Below are 21,978 nucleotides of genomic sequence, written 5' to 3' on the forward strand. Positions count from 1 at the left end.
CATCCTGCTTTTTTTTTCTTTTTTACACCTTACTGTCATCATTTTTCAATGCACAGATAGAGAAAGAAAGTTGAACCCAACTGAAACATACACAGAGGAAAAACACTTGTCTTGCACAGACATATTTAAAGTTACACACTTAGCGTGATGGAGCTGGAGTCCCTCCTGATGCTAAAGACTTGAGCTTTTTCACAGTTCATCATGGAATTCTCATCTCTGCTTTTGTCTCTTATTTCACCCAGTTCCTTTCTATGTGGATTCACAGCGGTCTGTGAATTTCCATTGATTTGGTTGGGAATTCGCCCAGCTATTGAGTTTCTGCTGTTGTCTGGAGCCCATGCTAAACCATGGAAAAACAAAACAAATACTGAGCTGACATAGTGCCTACTTGAAAGAGATGGACCCTGCAGAGGATGAGGCTGAGGCCTGAAAGATGGGTTCAGTGTAAGGTGACCAGAGCTATGATAGATGGATTCGTTGAAACGGGCTCAGGGCATGCCAGAGCCGCCTTCCAGAGCCTGGTGTAGCTCAAGGCATTTACATTGAGTTTCCTCCTCCTTGACCGGGTATCTGATACCCTGTCTGTCTAAAGGATTTGGGCATTTAATACATGATGTCAATCCTGAAGGAGTTTGGAGAAGAAGGGAAACATATCAGGGACCAGCCTAATAGGATTTGGAGCAGAAGGAAAGCTGGAGATGGAGATGTCTGGTGTATGTGCAGCATAGAGGGGAGGTGTGTGGGCTGGGCCCTGGGGGTGTATTCTAGGACTGGAGTCTACAGAGAAAGGAGGCAGGACTTGCAGAGAAGACACTGCACACGGGACTGTGGAATCAGGCTTCTCTTCTCTCCTCCCCTGGAGAACTCCCCAAACCTTCTTGAGCTCATCCTGAGTACGTCACTCATGAATTGCAGACACAGCCCCCATCTCATATCCCCACAGACAAGTGACCCCTTCTCACTCTGCTATGAAGGGTGTTCTAGTCTAAGACAGAACATGTTCCTGCGTAAAGGGACAAGGCCGAGACAAGCAGAGCACCATCCTGTGTCTCTGCACATAGTAGAGCATTGTGCCCACGGTAGAGCTCAGTAAGGATTAGAGCCAAACTTGGCAGCTAGAGCTGGGCCCTGGGAATGGGTCTCTCTTTGGATGTGAACAGGAGGAAGCCATGCTCCAGGAACAGGGAGGATGCAGGCCAGGGCAGCCAAGGGAGCCACACCTCCCTGTGCTAGAGCCAAGCTCTTCTGACTTCATAACACCTATAGACACCAACCCCAGCTCTTGAGGCTGAGTATCAGACACTGCTTCCAGGACTTTCTTTTAGGACCCCTGAGAAAGCCATTGATAAATGTCCTTAAATCTTTCCGTGTTGCAGATCCTATTAGGCAATCAACGGCAGGAGCAGGAGTCTTTCCTAAACAATGGGCATGAATTACATATCCTTCTGAAAGAGCCATTCCCCAGCAGTGACTCTCCTTTGTCTCCCAACACTCTTGAGAAAGTGGGAAAAAGGAAACCTCACCATATATAAAGTCTTCAAATAACATACTTCTTTCTATAAAGTCTTACATTGTACTAAGAGAATTTTAATCAAAATATACTTTGTTAAAGTCAAATTTCTCTGCATGTGCCCTTGCTTCTCTGATGTGTTCTGACAGCCGTACTAGCCATTCAGTCTTGAGAATGTTACTTCATAAGCAGTGCACAGCCCACAGAGGCCTGGGTTCTCAGCAGTTTCTGAAAAAACCCTTATTGTTATTGGCATGATTCTACCATAGACAAATCTATCCAACCACTGATTGTTTTTAACGCTGATACAGTTGATAAGTTTCTACTTAGTAACAATCAATAAAATTATCCTTGTGAAACAGCCCAACAGCCTTTTAGATAGACTTTTATAATTTACTATCATTATTTTTAGCTTACTAAGATTTTAATTATATTCCATTGCATTTGGAATCCTGGATCAAGACCTATTAGAAATCTAGTCTGATATTCTTAAGATACATGAGGCAGTAGAGAGGGGCACAAAAAAATATAGAGTATATATGTATGATTTTAAAAGAATATGCTAATGCCCTGTCAAAGTCAAACACTAATAAGAATCCAATCTACAATGAAGGTGTTTATATTCAGAAATAAAGACTAGGACTGCAATCTGGGATTATACAGGCAAAGGCCAGACCACGTCTAGGGAATTTTAGTAGGACAGAGAAATTCACACAAATTACATTGACAATTCATTGGCCCTCTGGGTACTTCAGGGAGCTGGCCCTCTCTGATTGGTGAGTGGTAGCAGTTAATACATAAATCTAGTCTTAAGGTCATCGTTGGCAGTTTTATTGATAGTTACTAAGTGGGAATAGCCTCAAAGCAGAACAGGCTGTTTCATGGGCTTAGTTCTGAGAGTTGGCCCCTGAAGTAGGTGTCTGTGACCTGAACAGAGTATGACAGGGCAGATCTCCAAAGCTCCCAAGCACCAGAGACACAGAAAGGAGGAAGATGTGGGCAGTTGTGGCTCAGAAGACTGGAAGGCAAATCATTACAATATAGGATGGCAAGTGTACTAACTAACTGACATGTGTACAGCGGAGGGAGATTAATTCAAGTCACCGAACAGGGAGCTGTGTCCTTTGGGCATCCTCTGAATAATAGATAAGGAGAGGGAGAAGGAAACCGTCAGACAGGAGGAACATCTGATAAGATCCACAGGAGGGAGCTGTGGAAGGCTTGCAATGGTTCCATTGTGGGTCAAGGCTGGGGACAGGGCTGTAGCTGCAGTGAGCTAAGGCTAGGCCTGAAAGGGCTGCAGTCCTTCAGAATCCAGGCGGTGTGAACTTACGTTTCACGTAGAATATGGGAAGGTGAGAACCAGAGGCCAGAGTAAGGACTGGAAGTGAGGAGAAAGGACGCTTTCACAGTGCAAGGTGACATCTGAGCTACTGCTGTATCCCATGGAAGAGGGGAGGGGTTCCAGAGAGAAGTAGAGAAATGGGACAGACACCCCTAGGAGTTGTGTTGTCTGCAGGAAGGAGGGAGGGTACATCAAAACCCAGATGTCGGTGGCCAGGTAGCTGGCAGTGATGCTAAATACAGCACTCAAGAGTGACAGTTAAATTTTAAGTAAGCAAGTAATGGATTCCAGTGTCAGGAAAATGAAGAGAGACAGCCCAAGTACAGATTAATCGTTCAGCCAGCAAATGTGGATTGTATGATTATTCTATGCCAAGCATTTTTCTGAGGATGCCTCATCATATAGAATGGGGGCTGTAGCCTCCAGAAAGTCTAGAGATGCCAGTGTAGTTGGCCCTGCAGAGCTGGCACTTTTGAGGAAGTGGTCACGACTGTCTTATGTGGGAGTAGCCTTGGAGTCAGGAAGGTACAGAAGAGATGAGAACTGGCAACAAGATCCTCGGGTGATGGAAACTTCTGGGGAGTGCCCCAGAGGAGTAGACACACGGAGGGAAGTGGGAAGTTGTGGATACAGGAAGAGAACCAGGAGAGTCACAGAAACTACAAGGAGCGTGACTAGTAAAGAATGCCCAAGTGACCACGCAGGACAAGCACACATGTCTGTTGGATGTGACAGTTGAATTTGTCCTTGACAGCCTGAATGTGGACATGTAGATAGCTATAATTTGAAAAGGAATCTGTTTTTATGGTCATAAACCTGAAGGATTTACTAGGTCCATTTGGGCATAATTTTCCGCACTTCTGTGCAGATCATGACAGTCCTTTGGTTTGTACCTGTAGCAACTGTTTGTAACACAGACCAGCTCTGCTCCTCTCAGCCTCTTCCCTGCTTTCTTCTCCCAGAGGCAGAAAAGACTGACTGATCTACCTTTGAAAGTAACATTTTTATCAATTCTTTGAAAATGTCACCCAGTGAATCTTTATTGTGTTCACCTCCATTCCTCCCGTATCTGCCATCACCTCTGTATCCACCCAACTTTGAATCCCCCCCTTTTGTTCCCCATTGAGTCCAGTATGTGTTGTCACTCTCGTGAGTGGGGCCTGTTCTGGCTTGTTATCGACCTACCAGGGGTCACATCACTAAATAAAACTGACTCCTCCTCTCCCAACAGCTATCAAATGCGCCTCAGATAATGGCAGGACTTTGTGTTAACCTCCTCCCATTCCCCGTCACTGGAATTCTGTCTGTCTTCGGCTTGCGTCGTTCTTATGCACGCTGCTACAATCTCTGTGAGTTCAAATGTGCAACTGTCCTGTTGTGTGAGGCAAACGTTGTTCCCTTGACACTATCCACCACCTATAATCTTTCCACTCCCTCTTCTGGGAAGATTCCTGAGCCTTAGGCTTCCAGGGAGATGTGATACGTGCCCTTTAGGCTGAGTACTCCCTAGTCTCTTATTCTCTGCACATTGACTTCCTTGGGGATCTGGGACTTCTTAATGTGATTTTTGGGAACAATTGACTAGGGTTGGTTTAAGAGCTATCATAGGAATTAAATATGTAAGAGGGTGGGGAATGGGATTAGGGGTAGAGCACTTGTCGAATGTTCATGATGAACCTAGGTTCCATCTTCCCCACTGGAAAAACAGAAAGAGACATCCAAGAGGCCATATTGATGGAGGAGTGAGAGGGGGAAGAGGGTGTAGAAACAGACAAATATCCTATATGGAAGAAGTCCAGGTAATTTATGTAGGTGATGCCCTGCAAGGAGGTAATGCATCACTCTCTCCTCCTGTGTGAATCTTGCTCCAGATCTTCCACGTGTGGTCTGAGGAAGGAGTAAAAGCATAGCTTTAAGGTGGTGAAAAACCCTGGCAGACACCAACTCCACTGTGTAGTGAAGCTTGACGTCAGCACTCGGTCATGCTGACAACATGCACCCTTGGTAGGATGTGGGAAGTTTATCTCTGGGGTCATCTCTTAACCTGTCACCTAAGTGTACCAGGAAAAGAACAGCACATAAACTGGGTGGTGGTGGCGCATGCCTTTAATCCCAGCACTCAGGAAGCAGAGGCAGGCGGATCTCTGTGAGTTCGAGGCTAGCCTGGTCTCAAAAAATCATTAAAACATTGCATAAGCCAAATATGAGGCACTCTGTAAAATACATGGCCAGCTCTCCTCACAATGGTCAAAAACATTAAAAACCAGACAAGACTAAGAGGCTGTCACAATTAGAGGACCCTATCCAGACATGGTGACTAAATACAGCATTTTGTCTGGGGGAGAGCCTGGGACAGAAAGGGAACAATAGAGCCAGGAGTCGTGACTGATGTGTGCGATCTCAGCACTTAGGAGGCTGAGGTAGGAGAGTTTGAGGACAGCTCAGTTAAAGAGAAATATAGTGTTCACCACTCCCCAAAGCAGAGAAAGAACATAAAGGGACCACTAGGTAAGAAGTAATAAATTGAAGTTAGGTTTGGACTTCAGTCAGTGTATCAATATTATCTTATTTGTGCCAAATGCATCCTCAGTGTTAGATCTTGACAGGAATGGAAATCGGGTACTGAGTATGAACAGTCCCCAACTTAGGATGGGCTGTGCCCCAGAAAACCCATCACAGGTCAAAAATACCCTGTGAGAAATGTAAATAATACACCTATGTTACCTGTCATCATGTCTTAGCATTATCAATTTTAGCCATGCTCAGAGTACATTAGCTTGTAGCTTAGGCAGATCACCAAACACAAGGCTTGTTAGTAAAGTGTTGGTTAGCTTGTCGTGTTTTGAACACTCATACTGTCCTAAAGCCATAACATCCTAATATATATCATTGTGGTTATAGGACAGTATATGTTTAAGAAGTCTGTGTTGTCTTCAAAACATCCCTAGAAATCTAAAACTTGCAAAAGTTTCTTTTAAAATAACAACAGTTGACCCACTAGTTTCTGTTTTCTCTTCAAACCTCCATGTGTCCATGCTCTGTGTTGGACCCTCAATTCGGAAGACCCTGACACCTCTCCATCTTGCAGGCAAACTCCCACAGCCTCTCCCGTGGGGCACAGCTCAGCCTAAAGGTCTACAGTATCACACTGAGGGCAGAGAGCGTTCCTTCTGGGCTGTTCTATAGGGCACTTCTGTTTAGGTAGCACTTCTGTAGCCTGTCATTGGCCAAATGGAATCAGTGAATATGATAGTGGAGGTGTATGTAGCTCAGGGGAGTGCTTGCCTAGCAAGTTCCGGCCCTGGATTCAATCTGCAGTACCATAAAGGAAAAAAAAAACAAAAAACAAAAAAAAACAAAAACATACTTAGAAAATGCCTGTTCCTATTCATTTTGCTATTTATTTAAAATGTAAACATGTGTGACAATGATGAAATTACCACAACAGCAAGAAGTAAATTTGTGTTAAGAACACTTATCTTTGCCATGCAAGTTATTATATTCCAGGGTCTTCTAGAGCCTTCTATTTATTCTGAGTTTGATATTCCACACTTAGAATACTCAAGGAACTCATTTAAAGTTTTTGATGGGGCTGGGTGTGGGGCTCATCAGGTAATGTTCTTTGCTGCACAAGCTTAGGGATAAGAGTTGAAATTCCCATCTTACATGTGGCAGCTTCCCCTGCAGTCCCAGAGCTCAGGAGGCAGAGACAAGGCATTCCCCAGAACAAGGTAGGTAGCTAGGCTAGCTGAATCTGTAAGCCCTGAGATTAAGTGAGAGACCCTGCCTCAAAGTATAAGGTGGAGAAAAACCAAGGATGATGACAGTGATATCAGGTAGAAGCTGCCAAGGCTCTGCTCTCAGCAGGCCCAAATCCTGTGCTAAGGACCCATGAGAAGCAAGGCTGTTTGGTGTCAATTGGACATGCCCATCTCTGCATTTCCACCAGACCCTCGGGGTCATGTTTAAGAACATCTGCTGCAGGGATGTAAGATGAAGGTACAGTTGTCCACCCGAGGAGTTCACACTGTAACTGAAAACTCCCAGTAACATCATTCCTTCGGGATCATTGTTGCTCTTTTTAAGAGTTTTTATTTTTATTTGTAGTTGGTACAATTGTAGGTTGTAAGTGCTTACAAACCTATTAGAATGGGGTAGAATTTGAGTAGCCCCTCAAGATGCAGTGTGATTTCTCACAGCCAGTGCCAACAGTATGGGTGTAGAGAAACATGTTATAGTAGGCAGGAAGGAAACCCATGTCACACCACAGGAGGGACTCTACATGCTACATACAGAAAGGAATAAGCTAGCTGGAGCCCTTAGTCCTAGGGGTTGAGAAGTGTGCCTAAAATGGAAAGGGTTTTCAAAGATAAGCTTTACCTATAGATAGTACTTAGTGTGGACCTTAAAGCAGTTGATTTATTGCTACTTTAATCAAAACATATTCCCCAAGATTCTTGACTCACTCAAACCAGGAAAACGAGCATTTTGAACTGCGGTCCTGTTTTCACTCCTTGCCTCCTGTCCTCCATCAATGAACAGACCCATTTAGACAGGATTTATGCCATGCTTTCCAGGATAATCACCGTGTTCAAGACTGCCTGATTGTTTTCCTAGGCAGCAGGTAGAAGCGCTGCTATTCCGCAGTCAGGATCTGTCCCTGAGATCTGCAGGCCCACTTAACATTTTCTGCATGATTTATTTTCTTGGCACTTGAGATTCCTTTCTGCACTCTGGAAGTCCAACAATGAATACATAAAAACGTGGGATAGGTAGCAAATGGTGGGTGCTGCAGCTGTGCTCTGCTTCACCCTCAATACGGCCAGTGCAAAGAAGATCAGCTTCCGGAGGCTTCAGCTGGTCCAGGGGACCCTGCTTACAACCCTGTAATAAGACCCTTGTCTGTAATCAATGTTATGAGGCTTAATTTACATAGATTGTTTGATGTGTCTGTTTTACTTTAAGCTGACCTCCCCCCCCCCCAAAAAAAAAAAAAAGATGCTGGAAAATGATTCATGTTGACTGAGCATCATACTTCCCTTGGTGAAAGCCAGTTGTATATATCTGATGTGGGTTTAGGACACAATATACCTGACCTAATTTTCAAGTCTATTCACTTTTTTTTAAGTGCTGAATTAGTCCTTCCACATATGAGATTTTTTTTTTCAAATTGTAGTTTTATATATTCAGGCCACCTGGATTACTTTTATAATGAAAAATTCTCAAAGTAGCAGACATAATATGCAACATATTACAAAAGTGTTAGCATTAAAGCCAAATTCATGAGAATGCCTTAGTTAGAGGATCATATACCAATCTCCAAGTCCAATGAATGGCTAATAGGATGCATTTTCTTTAATATGGATCATAAAAGTCTTTTTCTCCTCTTTACATTTAAATGACAAGTTTATTACATTTGCAGCAGAGAGGATTAGTGGATCAGTGCAAAAGCTTCCAAATCACAAGAAGCAGAACGTGCTGAGGGTCTGGATTCCAGGACCTAGACCACTTGGTGGCTGTGTCTTGGGAGAATCCAGTTCCAGATGCATCCCCATCACAGACTCCTCATAGCACAGGGCAAAGCAGATAGACAGCTTCAGTGGATGTTTGGTTGGTTGTGGTTAGTTGTTGCTTTGAGACAGTATCTCTTATAGCCCAAGCTAGCCTCAAACTAGCTATGATCCTCCTGTCTGTTTCTGGTCTCTGGCCTCTACCCTCTGCCTCTGCCTCTGCCAAGTACAGGTCTGTGTCACCACAGTGGGCTCTGTAAGCTCTGGAGGGAAAGGTATCCTGACTGTTCTGGAAACCAGGCTATACCTGAAGCTTGGGTGCAGTGGGGAATGGTCTCCCCACAAGATATAGCAATTCCTGCTCCCCTCCTGGAGAGAGCTATTACAGCTGAACTTAGCACTGCCCCTCACAGACTCCCCCCCTCAAGGGGGCTTCCTAGCAGAGCTCTGCTGCTGCTTCTCTCCTGCTGGCCCAAGACATTGCTTCTTCAGCAGAGCTCTGCTAAAGGGGAAATCCCTGCAGAAATTTCAGCAGTCTCCTCCGACTCCAAAGAAAAGTTGTTACTTTTTCTGCTGCACCTTGCTCAGTCCCCTAAGGGACGACTCAGCAAGGTTCTTCTGTTCTGCACCAGCGAATGAAGATCTTCACCCAAGACTCTTTAGAGAAAGAGAGTTATTTGGGAAGGAGGAGTCCAAGAGTGTGGCCAGGATGGGAAAGAACAGCCCACAACTGGACAGGCAGAAGTTTTATTATAGGGTTTCTTCAGGGTGGAGTTTCTCCAGGGAGAAGATTTTCTGTTCAGGGATTGGTTGGTTTCATTGGTCAGAGATGTTGGTCAGAGATGGCTGTGGTTTCAGGGCCAAACTGTGTTTCTTTCACTGGCCCTTTTCAGCTTTTTAGCTCTAAGGCCAGGGTGTATTTCTTTCACTGGTTCTGATTCTAGGGACAAAGTGTGTTTCTTTGGCACTGGTTTCAGAGTCAGGGCATGTTTCTTAGGTTCTGGGTTCAGGGATAAAGTGTTTCGTTCACTGGGTCAGGTCTCAGATTCAGGGTGTTTCTTTCACTGGCCTACAGGCTCTTTGGTGAATGTTAAATGACGTCGTGACTATCCAAAGCAAGGAGGTAGATGGCTTTTTGTCCTCAAGATATAGTTGGGGAAGGTACAAATTAAGTGGGTTCAGGTTAGGCCTTAGTTATCAGAACTTTCCTCGTAACACAGGTGTATTAGTTACTTTCTTGTTGCTATGACAAAAGGGACTGACAGAAGCAACTTAAGGGACAATGCGTTTTTACTCAAGGTTTCAAAGAATATGATCTGTCATAGTGGGGACAGTATGGTAAACAGTTCGGTCTAGGTCTGTGGAGCTTGATGCTGCTGCTCCTTCACATCTTGAAGATCAAGAAGCAGAGAGGGAACCAGAAGCAGCCATACTAACAATCCCCAAGGCATGCTCTAAAATCCTCCTTCTGCTAGCCTTGTCCCAAGAGTTCCACAGCCTTCCATAGCATACCAGCCGGGGACCAAGGATTTCCATACACCATCTGTAGGGGACATTTCTGACCCAAACCATTATAGCTGGCAGTTCTCTCACTGGAGCTGGTCTTGATATAGCCTGTGTAGTGAGTAGGCTGTGCTGTGACTCTACAGAGGCAGGAGGATCAGGAGTTCAAGGCTATCCTTTGCTGCATAGCTAGTTCAAGGGCAGCTTGAGAAGGATACCAAAGAATTTATAGCAGACACAGAAGAGAATTACAGAATACTGGAGACTTACACACCAGAGAATACGCCTACAAAGAGAGAGAACAGGGTTGTGATTGCCTGCCAAGGAAGAAAGAGACGGCCCTGGGCCGTCTTGTTTATCACCTCACAAGGTTTCTTTCCTGCCTGCCCCCGATCAACAGTGAGACAGAGACTTTTGCAACTTCCTGGTTTGGGCTCCTAAAAATGTGCTCTTTGGAAATAGTGAGGAAATTAGCAATCTATGATCTGTGGTAGAAACAAGAAAATGGGCCTAAACTGAGGCCCAGTTACTGACAATATGAATTGGGTAATAAAATACCTGTCATAATATCGAATGCTTATGTGTGGTTACCATGTGCTAAATACTGTATAATGTGCTTTGTTTCTCCATGGAATTCTCACAGCGGTCCTAGAAGGCCAACATTTTTTGGTTTCTCACCTTATAGACCAGGAAACTGAGGCAGAGCACTTTTAAGTTCTTTGGACAGGAACACATAACTAGTGCATGACAGAGTGGGGATATGAAGTATTACATCAGGCTTTCTGGTTCCGAACCTCTTGCTGTTTGTTATATGTGTGGGTCAGGGTTTGATCTGGACAAGAGAAGCCGCTGCAGGTCTTTCAGGTAGAAAGACACTAACATAAAGAATTGGTGGCTTCCACGCTCATCAGGAGGGCGAGGGAATCTTAGGTCAGGGAGCCAGTGGAGAGAAGTTGGTCATTGGAAAGTCATTACAGAGAAGCAATAAATACAAGAACTGCAGAAAACTGCTAGCAGTAATCTCAGATGCCTACCATACCTGCAAGTGTTTTTCACCGAGGGATGCTGGAATCCTCTATGGGAGTCAAGGCAGCCATATGCTGAAGCTGGTGCAGCTGCTTCTCTGCCCTGGGAGCAAGAGTGGTGGTCTTTACTCTCTGACCTTCCAAGCACTCTTCACGTGCCTCTCTCAATGGCGACACCTAAATAGAAACTGCGCTGATGGGGCTTGTGGGAAATGTAGTCCCCAGGCCCCTAGCCCTTGTGACACAAAGGGAATGGTGTTGAGTCTTCACATGCCTGAAATGCCATATGTTGCGCTGTTTGGTCTTGAAGAAACTTTGAAGACTTCTCCTGCCAGGTAATCTCTGTGTCCTTCTATAAGTCAAGAGCAGGCCAGGAAATGATGTCAGATTCTCCTGCGCTGCCCATGGTTTCTGCAAACAACTCCTGTAGAATTCTAACCTGTGTCACAGTCCCTAAGTTGATTAACTGGTAATGATGGGGTTATACTGAGAAAACACAATGCTTCCTTTTGAGCATTGTCCTTTTTTTTTTTTTTTCTCTTTAAAATTCAGGAGGGATAGAACTGAAGGACTTTGCAAGCCAAGCAAATTCCCTGCCACTAAGGCTACAGCCCTAGCCCTAATACACTCTTACTGAAATAGGAGATGAGGGAACAGTAAAATCAAATGAGTCCATACACAATTCTAGCATGGTGCACTAGTTATGCACAAAATCAGGTGCAGAGTGAGTCATTTTGTCCTACCTATGGATTATCGATGGTGTCAGTGCAGAAGCGAGATAGTCATCCAGTGAGAATCCAGACAGGGAGTCTCAGTTACTGCTAAGTTATTTTGGATGTGTGTGCCTCAGTCTGTTTAGACTTTTATAACAAAATATCTTAGAAAGAACCTTAGACTAGATAGCTTACAAAACAGAGGCTAGGGAGTCAAAGGTCAAGGAACTAGACTGAACATCTGGTGAAGGTCCACTTTCTAGTTCATAGGTAGTACCTATTTGTTGAGTCCTCATATGATAAATCTCTTTGGGCACTTTGTGTTGCTGAGAACTGGAGATTGAACCTAGGATCTTGTATAAGATACACAAGCAGTCTACCACTGTGTTGGCATGCCCAGCCCTGGGATCCTTTATAAGGGCAATAATCCCATTCATGATAGCCCTGTTCTCATAACCTAATCACCTCCCAGTGGTCTTATATTTTCATACCACAACACTGGTGATTAGGTTTTAACAAATGGGTTGACCACGGGAGTTCATCAAAAATACTGATACCTGTGGCCAGTCCAGTGGAACCAGAACCTCTAGGGAGGTGGCCCTCTAGTCAGAATGTTTAGAAGCACCGTAGGCTGCCCTAAACCCTGGTTGAGCACCCCTGCAAGCATGTGGAGGTGACATACATTTTTACCTAAATTGTCTCTTTTGAGTCTTGACTATCATCCATCCTAATTTATTAATGGACCACCTAAACCTTAGAGTGAGGACTTTATCCACAGTCAGGAGCTATCCCTTAGCTCTTCCGGTACAGTCAGTTTCATCCTGTCGATAGTGTTCTTAACCCTCATTACAGTTTAGAATCACCAAGGGAACTTTAAACAGTCTGGAAACCCAGATTGCACTCCAGACCTATCAAATCAGAATATGCAGGAAGAGTGGAAGCCAATATCAAAATGCTTTAAAGATTCCCAAGTGATTCCAATGTGCAGTAAAGCTTAGTAATGACTGTGTGGTGGCATTCTCAGGCACCCTGATAGAGCTTAAAGTGCATGAATTTGTTAATTGAGAGATTATGTTTTGTCCTCTTTCCTAATTCTAACAGCTTACCTGTTCAAACAAATCCCTTAATTAGGGACTCTCTTCACAATTAACATGTCAATAACAACAGCCACAAAAATGCAGAAACTGGTATTTCAAAACTAAGAAACAAATCTTAGCCTAAGTATATATGACCCTCCTAACGCCAATGCACATTTACCATCAAGCGTTACCAATTAAACAGATCATTAGTTAACAAGCAGAACAGGTACCAAGCTTATTAATTAACTGATAGTAGTTAATATGCAACATCACAGAGTTGAGCTAGATGAATATGTATGAATACCCCTCTGGTTAAGTACAGGTTCCTCTTCAATGAGGATCTAGTAAAAAAATGTTCATCACTGGATCTGTACAGCCAAGTGCATTTTATGTCCCTAGCCTGGACCCTCTGAACTCTCCTCTATTGTCTGCCCAGGAAAGGATCATATTCTTATACCTACCGTGTTTACATGCACTTGTCCTTAGAAACTCAGTCCTCTAATACCAGCAACACCAAGTTCAGAAACTCATTTTCTAGAAGTCGGTGTAACAAAGATAGGAAGTTAAAAACCATCTTACAGAGAAAGCATTTCCTATGAAAGTGCTGTTTCTAAGCCTCTGTTGTCTTTTGATCGAAATGATAGAGTATGCACAGCCCTCTTTTCCTGTAATTCCTTCAGAAAGAAGCAATTTTAAAGTCTAATGTGTTCGAGGGATGCAACCTCATCACAGTGGTCTGCGCTGCCCTAAATGGAAAAGATGGAATGTCTTCACGTTTTCACAAGCACACAAACAGCATGTGGCACTTGTGGGGTTTTCTTTGGGGGGGTTAGGTGGAAGGACTATGGGATGCTCAAGGAAAGGGGGCCCCCATGTTCCTATCCTCTTTTCAAACCGATTCTTTTCAGGCTGCCAGCTCCAATGGCTAGAATTCTAATTCCAAATGAAGAGAACAAGTGACGCACTTGAAAATATGCAGTTAAAAAAAGCTAAGAATTTCAAATAGTCCCAGTGTCTACCATGCCTTTCTCACGTCCAGGAGAAATCCAGCGCAGGTAACAAGGAACAAGATGTGTTTACAAGTTCACCTACTGGTCTGTTCTCCAAGGACAGGCTCCTAAGTCCAGTGCCCACCCTCCTGTGGTCCACTTGTAGATATCTTGGTTGCTGTTTCCAGGTGCTTCTGTGCGGTCAGAGTTGACAGGTACACTGTGGTGTGGTGTGCATCATTTGAATTCACAGCAAGATGAGTCAGTGACACATTTGACTCAGACACCAGGAGCTGCTAGGATGCTGATGAGCAGAGGGAACCGTCGATGGAAATGTGCCTTCTGCTCCTCTTAGCTACTACACACTGGAAAGTCGTCCCTTCCTCAGGCTTGTCCCGTGCACCCTATCAGGAGTGTAAGAGATCTGGGACAAAAAGACTGAGGGCATTCTGGGAATTTGAACACCCTTGCCTTCTGACCAAAAAAAAAAAAAAAAAGAACCTGTTACCAAATACCACATATACCTGTTGAGCACTTTAAAAACATGTATGTTATGATACTGAAATACCATATTGACATAAATAGAATGTATTAGTCTCACCTACTTATCTTTAATATCACTATTAAGAAATGTCTCACATTATTTCTAATGTTGGATGTCTTGAGTGGTGGCTACAAAGGTTCACCTCAGGTCACTGGGGGCAGTCTTCAAGTAGAGACATACTAAATACTTACTGCTATCTACTAACATACCAGTTATTTATTGATGCCTAACAAATTACCCCTCAACTTAGTAGCTCAAGACAGCATCCCTTATATTACTATTTCGTGGGTGAAGAATCTGAGTCTGACTTAGCTGTCTCCTCTGGCTCAGGGGCTGTCAGGGACTACAAACATAATACCAGCCAGGACTGAGGTCATCCCAAGGCTTGACTGGAGAAAGATCTACCCCCAGACTCACTGCTGTGGATAATGGCAGGATACAGTTCCTTATAGGCTGTTGGGCTAAATGCCTTGGTTGCTTGTTGGCCTCCTGCTAACTAGATGCTCTCTTTCTCCAACAGTCTGCCTGGACTTTGATAAAGGGAAGTAGCCAGTGGACTCAGAGCATTAAGAGGAGACAGAGGCCATCTTATCCAGTGGTTTCTTTAGCATTGTGCCAACTATATCCCAAGAGAGTAAATGACTTTCCAGCACTCTGAGAGCTGGTCAGTGGCAGGTGTCAAACTGAAATGCAGGCCAGCCTGCCAGCGGCCGTTAGACTCAGTCCTTCACCCTCAACTCTCACACCATGCCTCCGACTGCTTCCTCTCTTAAGTCTCATCTCCTTTGATTTCTCTTCATTAATGACATGTAGATAGAGATGCTATCAGGAAAGGTAGTTGGTTGAATTACGGATACATACACTCATCCCATATCATACATGGGATTGGCTTTTGTGAGGATCGTATAAGGTTGGGAATGAGATGCAGTTCTTGAAAGAGGACAGGTCTTTGTAACAAGTACACTCAATAAGGAAGGAGAGAGACCATCAGCTGCCCTTTTCTCCAGTGAAAACAAACAAGCAGGTGAACAGAAGACACTGTTACTTTTTCCATTGGGGGGGGGGGGATGGATGTGGCAGGAGCGGGCCATGGAGGTTTCACTAGCAGCCAGAACAGGTCCTGGGAAGAAGATACATGTGAGCAAACACCACCTCACTGTGAACCAAACTGCTTCAAACTATGTAGAGATCCCTGGAACAGAATACATTCCCATTGGACATGGCTAGGTTATCTAAACCACCCTGTCCTGATCCTGCGCTCTCCACTTGCCTCCAGGCTAAGTCACTTCATCCATCTTCATCTGGTTGTGCGTGGCCATCAACCGCCCCACAGGAGCTTCTCTAGCCATCCCAGCTCCCAGTCCCCCTGAATGCTATACACAGAGTTGTTCCAAATAACTACAGATGGGAAGGCGATCACTTGTTGATGAAAATTACCCGGCCAAGTGGTAGCAGTAACCAGCAGAGCACAAGACTTCAGAAAGAATGAAATGAGATGCCTAATATTCCCTCCAGTGTTCTAAGGCATGGAGTGTACTGCTTAGGAATGCCTGTAAAGGGGTAGCTGTCTAACAGATAGGCTGTGCTGGCTAGATTTTTTTTTAATTTAATTTAATTTAATTTTTTTAATTCATATATTTTGATCATATACTTTCTTATTCCCTACTTACCCAGCTCGCTCTCTCTCCCTCCCCCGTTCTCCCTCCCCCCAAATAAAAAGGGGAAAGCAAAACCTATAGAATCAAACCATACCACAACAAAAAGCACACGTCCCTAAATGGAGTTCTTTTTGTGTTGGTCAGTTACTCTTGGCCACCAGGCCTGCTCTGGACTGTGTTGATATACCAACTGATACTCCATTAGAGAAAACTGATTTTCCCTTCCCCAGCAGGTATCAATAGCAAATTGTGCTAGCTAGTTTTATGTCAACTTGACACAGAGTTATTTGGGGAAAAGGAATCTCCACTGAGAGAATGCCCCCACAAGACTGACCTGTGGGCAAGACTGTTGGGCATTTTCTTGATTCATGGATTGATGTGGGAGGGTCTAGTTCACTGTAGGGGGTGCCACCCCTGGATTGGTAATCCTGGATAGTATTTGAAAGTACAGTGAGTAAGCCATGAGGAGCAAGCCAGTAAGCAGCATTCCTCTATGGCCTCTGCCTCAGCTACTGCCCCAGGTTTCTACCTTGAGTTCCTGCCTTGACTTCCCTGGATGATGGACTACAAGCTTTCTTCCCCAAGTTGCTTTTTGGTCATGGCGTTTTATCACCACCATAGTGATAGACCCCAGACTCAGGGTACTTCCTTCTCGAGGGGGCGCCCCAAGAACCCAGACTCCGATCCAGTTGATGCAACAGCAAGAGGTGTTTATTAATGTGGCTGTACAGTCGGGCTCCTCTGCTCCAAAGAGCAAGAGTTGCATCGCACTACAGTCACATAGGTACTTTTCAAGGAAAAACCCACAAAAGCCATAAGATTACAATTCCCATACAATTTCGTTTCGATTGATTTATGTCTAGAGGCTAATTTCATAAGATCATGGTCTGGTCACAGAGTGATCACAGAGGGGGTACAGTTACGTCAGTGTGCACATTTTTCCCGAAACCTCAAAAGGGGAGGTATCAGGGCGGGAGTGGAGTTTACACAAAGGTCACAGTGGTCCTTCCTGGAACACTTGCAACTATCCCAGTCACAATTGAGGGCATCTCTTAACAGAGATCTCTTTACCTTGTTACATTGTGGCAGGGGTGGTTGAATAATGGCTGAGTCAGGTTGCCCTTGGACCTAGTTTTCTTTTTAGTTCCTTATTTTCCTGGGGCTTGGGGGGTGTAAGCCTGAAGGGTTGGGGTCTTTCAATAGAAACTCTAAGACACAGGCAATGGTGAAACACTAATTGCTAGAATGGATATTTGCATATGTGATATGTTTAATAAAGACGTTGTTTGTGTTTAATAGATACTGTCTCTGGCTTTAAATCTGAGATTGGTAGACACAGTAGCAGCACCTGTTGTAGAAACAGCTCAATTAAAACTCAGATTTGTTTTAAAGCCATTAAGGTGGAGCAAATGAAATGAACTTTAAATAAAGGATTGAAGGATCTTCAGAGAGCCTCAAATGACAAGTAACTCAAAAAAATCCCATCAACTAAAAGCCCCACTCACGGAGCAGCCTCAGTAGACTCTGAGGTGGAGATGTTTACTGTGCAGGTCAGCAGGGTCTGAATAGGGTGAAGCTGACCAGTAGAGCAGTGGCCTCTGTCTTGGTCCGGCTCAGTGGGCACAGGTGCTTGCCACCCAGCCTGAAAATCTGAGTCTGAACCCTAGAACCCACATGGTAGAAAGAGAGAATCATCTTCTGCAATATGCACACCTGTGCACACTTTTACACACATACACACACACACACACACACACACACAATCTTTTTTAAAAGACTTACTGTTGTCTTAAGAGAAGTTAAAAAATGTATAAAGTCTCACTCACTTCAGTTGCATAGTAAAATGTCCTGCCACATCCCGTGGGTGTCACAGATCTCAGTCACCTGCACCTGACTCTACCGTGAAGCCACCATCTGGTTATATCTAGCAGTCTGCAGCTCTGTGGGTATCAAGATTGTAAAATCCCACTTCTCAGTACCTCTGGTTAGGCTTCTGCTCCCTGATCTCGATTTTTAAAAGTTTGATTTTATCATGTATTTTATATCAACATCTTTGCTGGCATTAGTCTACCGTAGTGACTTCTAGCTGTGTGACCAGCCACTGACCCCCCGGGGGAGACCTCCCTAGATACTGGACCAGCAGGCTTGTTTACTGGCTTCTGTAGACCTAAACCAACTTTTAGAAGTAAAACATAACACACACACACACACACACACACACACACACACACACACCCGCCGCCGCTGTAGTCACTAGGTGACGTCGAGAAAGGTCTTAAAGGAGAGCACATGGCTGGTTTGCAGACTTTGTTGTGACATCTTTATTTCTCAGCTTGTTTACCCCTGTGAGTTTCTTCAGTGTTCAGAAACCCTATTGCCACATTGTCAAAAATAAATACAGTTGTCTCTTGATATTCATTCAGGACTGTTTGGTTCCAGGACCTTCCTCTGATAACAAAATCTATATGCACTCTAGTCTCTTCTATAAAATGGCATTGGATTTGCATGTAGCCAACTCACATCTCCCTGTAGCTTTAAATCTTGCCTGGAGCACTTAGAACACCTAGTACAACATGAATGCTGTGATCCTCCCTGTGGATAGGAAATAATGGCCCTAAACCATACATGTTCAATTGCAGTTTGTTTTTCCAAATGATTCTGATGAAATACAAAGGATTATTTTTTCCTGCATTGTGAGATGGGAGAAACAATTTTATTTCTTAGACTCATGGACTCTAAAGCAGGATCTCCAGGTATAACCTTCACCTTCCACGGGGTGAACAAGGGTGCCATATGTCACCTACCCCCAAAGCTTAGACATTTCATAACTGGGTCCATGCCCTGACAGCCCCTGGTCCCCAGCCAAAGTCACTGAAATAGCATTAAAATAGAGCTATCTGCCTAGGATAGGCACATTTGGTAGCAGACTTTAGAAGTTGACTCAAAGGAAGACATTGAGGTCTTTAAACACAAGAGCTCTACAGCTTCCAGACCAGTGTCTGGAGCCCTGGGCTCTACGCCAATGGACTCTCCCTGTTCTTAGGCAGAACAGCTCTGCGTGCACAGAGCACATTTTAGAGAGTGCATATCTGAGCAGGATTCCTTTGGCAGTGGACAGATCTGAAAGCAGCTGCTCTGTAAAGAACTAATCACAGCGGTGCTGATAAGAACACTTTTTCATCACTAAGAACAGTGGGGTATGCCATTGCACTTCTTGGTCTGCTGTTGGCCTGTATGGACTTGCTGTTCATGTCAGGTCCCATGGGGGTAGCTAGTGGACTCTTCAGAAGTACCCAGCTGTTGATTGCCTTCTAGTCAGCAGATCCTGGAGTAGGCATCCTCTCCAACACTTAGGCCGTCAGGAGGCCTGCATAAATGTCACTTACGACTCAAGACTATGGCTGCATGACCCTCAGCAGAATTCTGCTTGCTCTTCCACTTTCTTTACCATGGGCATCCCCCCAGACAGGCCTGAGGACTCAGCCCGGCTCTTAAGCCTGAACAAACAATTGCGAAATTTAAGCTTCCCATGGAACAGCCCCTGTTTGGTTCTGTTTTTCTACAACCGCCAACTCTTAAGGAGCCCCATGTCATCCTGTGATTGCCATGAGGGTTAGTTTTCATGATGTGACTCTCTGTTCTTTCCTAAGTACATCAGAGGAAAAGCACTTAGAATACAAGGGGGGAAATAGAAATCAAATACACGTTACTGAAGGGTGGTGTTTCAGTATTGAAAAATTTTGAATCTAAGTGTCTACATCTCTCTGTTCCTTCTTTCAGAATGCTAGAAGATGACCTTAAGCTAAGTAGTGATGACGAAGAGAGTGAACAGGTAAGATGTTCTTGTGTGTTGCTGTCTTGTACATGAGGTGCAGGTGAGGGTAAACTGAGTCATGGAGACACTGAACCAAGCTGTTCTGTGATACTGGCCATTGTGCTGCCCCTCAGCAGTTTCTGTGTAGTTGGGCCAGTTTGATTGAAATGTCTTGAGCTCTGATCTCATTAAAAGCTTTCATTCTGTGATTTCTTTTTTAATGGCATAGAAACCAACAATAGTGTTTCTAAAAGAACTGATCGAATCAGGCTTCCCTAGGAAATACAGATCACTCCCCCCCCCTTTTTTTTTAGCATCTTTTGGCAAAGATAACTGGCCTTCTCGAGATCACACATGTGACCTTACACTCATCAGCATGCAGCAGGGAGGCTGTACCATTAAATATTGAGAAGCCTTATACAGATATTATTAACAGGGAGAAGGAGTGAACACAGAGGTGAACGAATATGATGAATAAAAAATAATCACGCGCGGTCTCAGCTGTTTGTCTTAAATGATAAATGTGCTTGAAATAGTCTCCCTTGCTGTTGATTTACCAGCTTGAGACATCAGTCAGGGGGGCTATAAATAGTCTTCTGATCAGTCAGTTAAGGTGAAAACATACCCACTTAACATTCATCACCCTCACTTCTGCATCTCCGGAAACGTTTTTACTTTAAAGCAGGTTTCACAACACTAAAGACAGATTTTCCTACATTTCTTTCATTTGCCACATCACCTATATTGCATTTTGTCGAAGTTGGATGAACAGGGTAGGTTAAAGAGACAATTTGAAGAGTTCTCTTTTTTTATGTCATCTTTATGTGTGAGGCTAAATGCATGTGCCACTCAGCTGATTTTGAAATAGTGAACTTGATTCAAAGGTATCATGAAACGTTGTGCACATGATTTGCTGTCTAGGCATGCAAATACAAATAATGTTTATCAAGAGCCAGCAAACGAGAGAGAAAATTTGGAGGAACATTACTAAGAAGTGTGCCTGGTCAGAACATGGGTGTGGGGTCATGGAAGGCTTGTTCCTCTCTGAGATAAACTAAGGCACAGGGATGCAAGAGGACTCCATGAATCTGGGAACCTGGTTGGCAAACAGAGTGCTTCTCTGGAGAGGAAGATTAGCGGGACAAAAAGGGCCTTTTAGACTTTGAGAATTGTAGAGATGCAATAATTTGTCTCTAGATGTCTATCCCAGGCAGTCAGATACCCACAGCTCAGCAGTCATCAGAGAAATGTAAAACAGTTTGACTTCTAATTTTGTTTTCTCATCTATGTGACTAAAAGAAAATGATTTCATCTCTATTTTATACCACTGAGAGGCTCAGCTAGGTACCAAATGGGTTAAGCCTTCCCAGGCATGCAATTTGTGGATAGTTTATATTAGAAAAAGGATTCACAGGCTAAACAGTTTCGAGAACTATTTGCAAGAAATACTTCCAGTGAAAATGCAATTTAAGAAACTCATTATTAATGTTGTACTTTCACATTCTCTAACGTCAACAAAATCATTTGTTTTATTATCTACCTTCCGGTCTACAGCCATTGGTAACACTGTACTGTGACTATACAGGTCAGACCCTGTATTGTTGTGTTTCAACCCTTGTATATATTTTACTATTTTAGTAAAAGGAACACTCAGAATGAATGATTTTTACATAGTAATCCCTAACTTATTAACAAGAACTCCAAACAGTGTTTTTGCATATGATATTATAGTTAAATTGTCGACATTAATTATATTAAGCTGTCTTATTTGGGTCTAAAGTATACTCTTATATAATCACAAAATCATAACTCTCCCCCTGCTTTTACTGATTAAGTTTATTTGATCATTCCATACGTGTATATAGTGTATTCTGTTTATTCTGCCTTAGAGACTGGTGGGCTCACTTTTTAGTATGTAACTAAAGACAGTGTCTCCCCTGCACCCCAGATTCCATCAGTTGCCAGTAGTTCAGCAGAGAAAAAGTGGGAGCCTATGACTCTTTTCTTGTCCACCATGGGCTGTTAGCAGGCCCATTCTCAAGCCTTCCCAGTTTAGGCTCCTGTAGCTGCTGTGAGATCATGTTCTTTGTGATGGCTGTATCATGACCCAAAGACAGCACTTCACATCCCTTCTCCCTGTCTTCAAAGCTCTTACATTCTTTCCTCTCTCTCTTCCATAGTGTTCTCTGAGCCTTGAGGGGTTCCCCTACTTTTAGAAAAAGACTAAGGATAGTATTTCCCCGCTGAAAACATGCAGCCTGTACATACACGAAACATACATTTTTCAT

At 43.8% G+C, this 21,978-nt stretch overlaps 1 protein-coding gene across 1 annotated transcript in view; it reads left to right on the forward strand.

The window, feature by feature from the left end:
- Aff3 (ALF transcription elongation factor 3) overlaps nt 1-21,978 on the forward strand; it is a 478,688-nt gene that overhangs the window by 360,632 nt on the left and 96,078 nt on the right. The window contains exon 9 of the mRNA XM_059281654.1: nt 19,657-19,708. Within this exon, the coding sequence (XP_059137637.1) occupies nt 19,657-19,708 (52 nt within the window). The remainder of the gene's footprint in view (nt 1-19,656; nt 19,709-21,978) is intronic.

Source organism: Peromyscus eremicus, chromosome 16_21 (genome assembly GCF_949786415.1).
Source record: "Peromyscus eremicus chromosome 16_21, PerEre_H2_v1, whole genome shotgun sequence".
Taxonomy (NCBI): Eukaryota; Metazoa; Chordata; class Mammalia; order Rodentia; family Cricetidae; genus Peromyscus; species Peromyscus eremicus.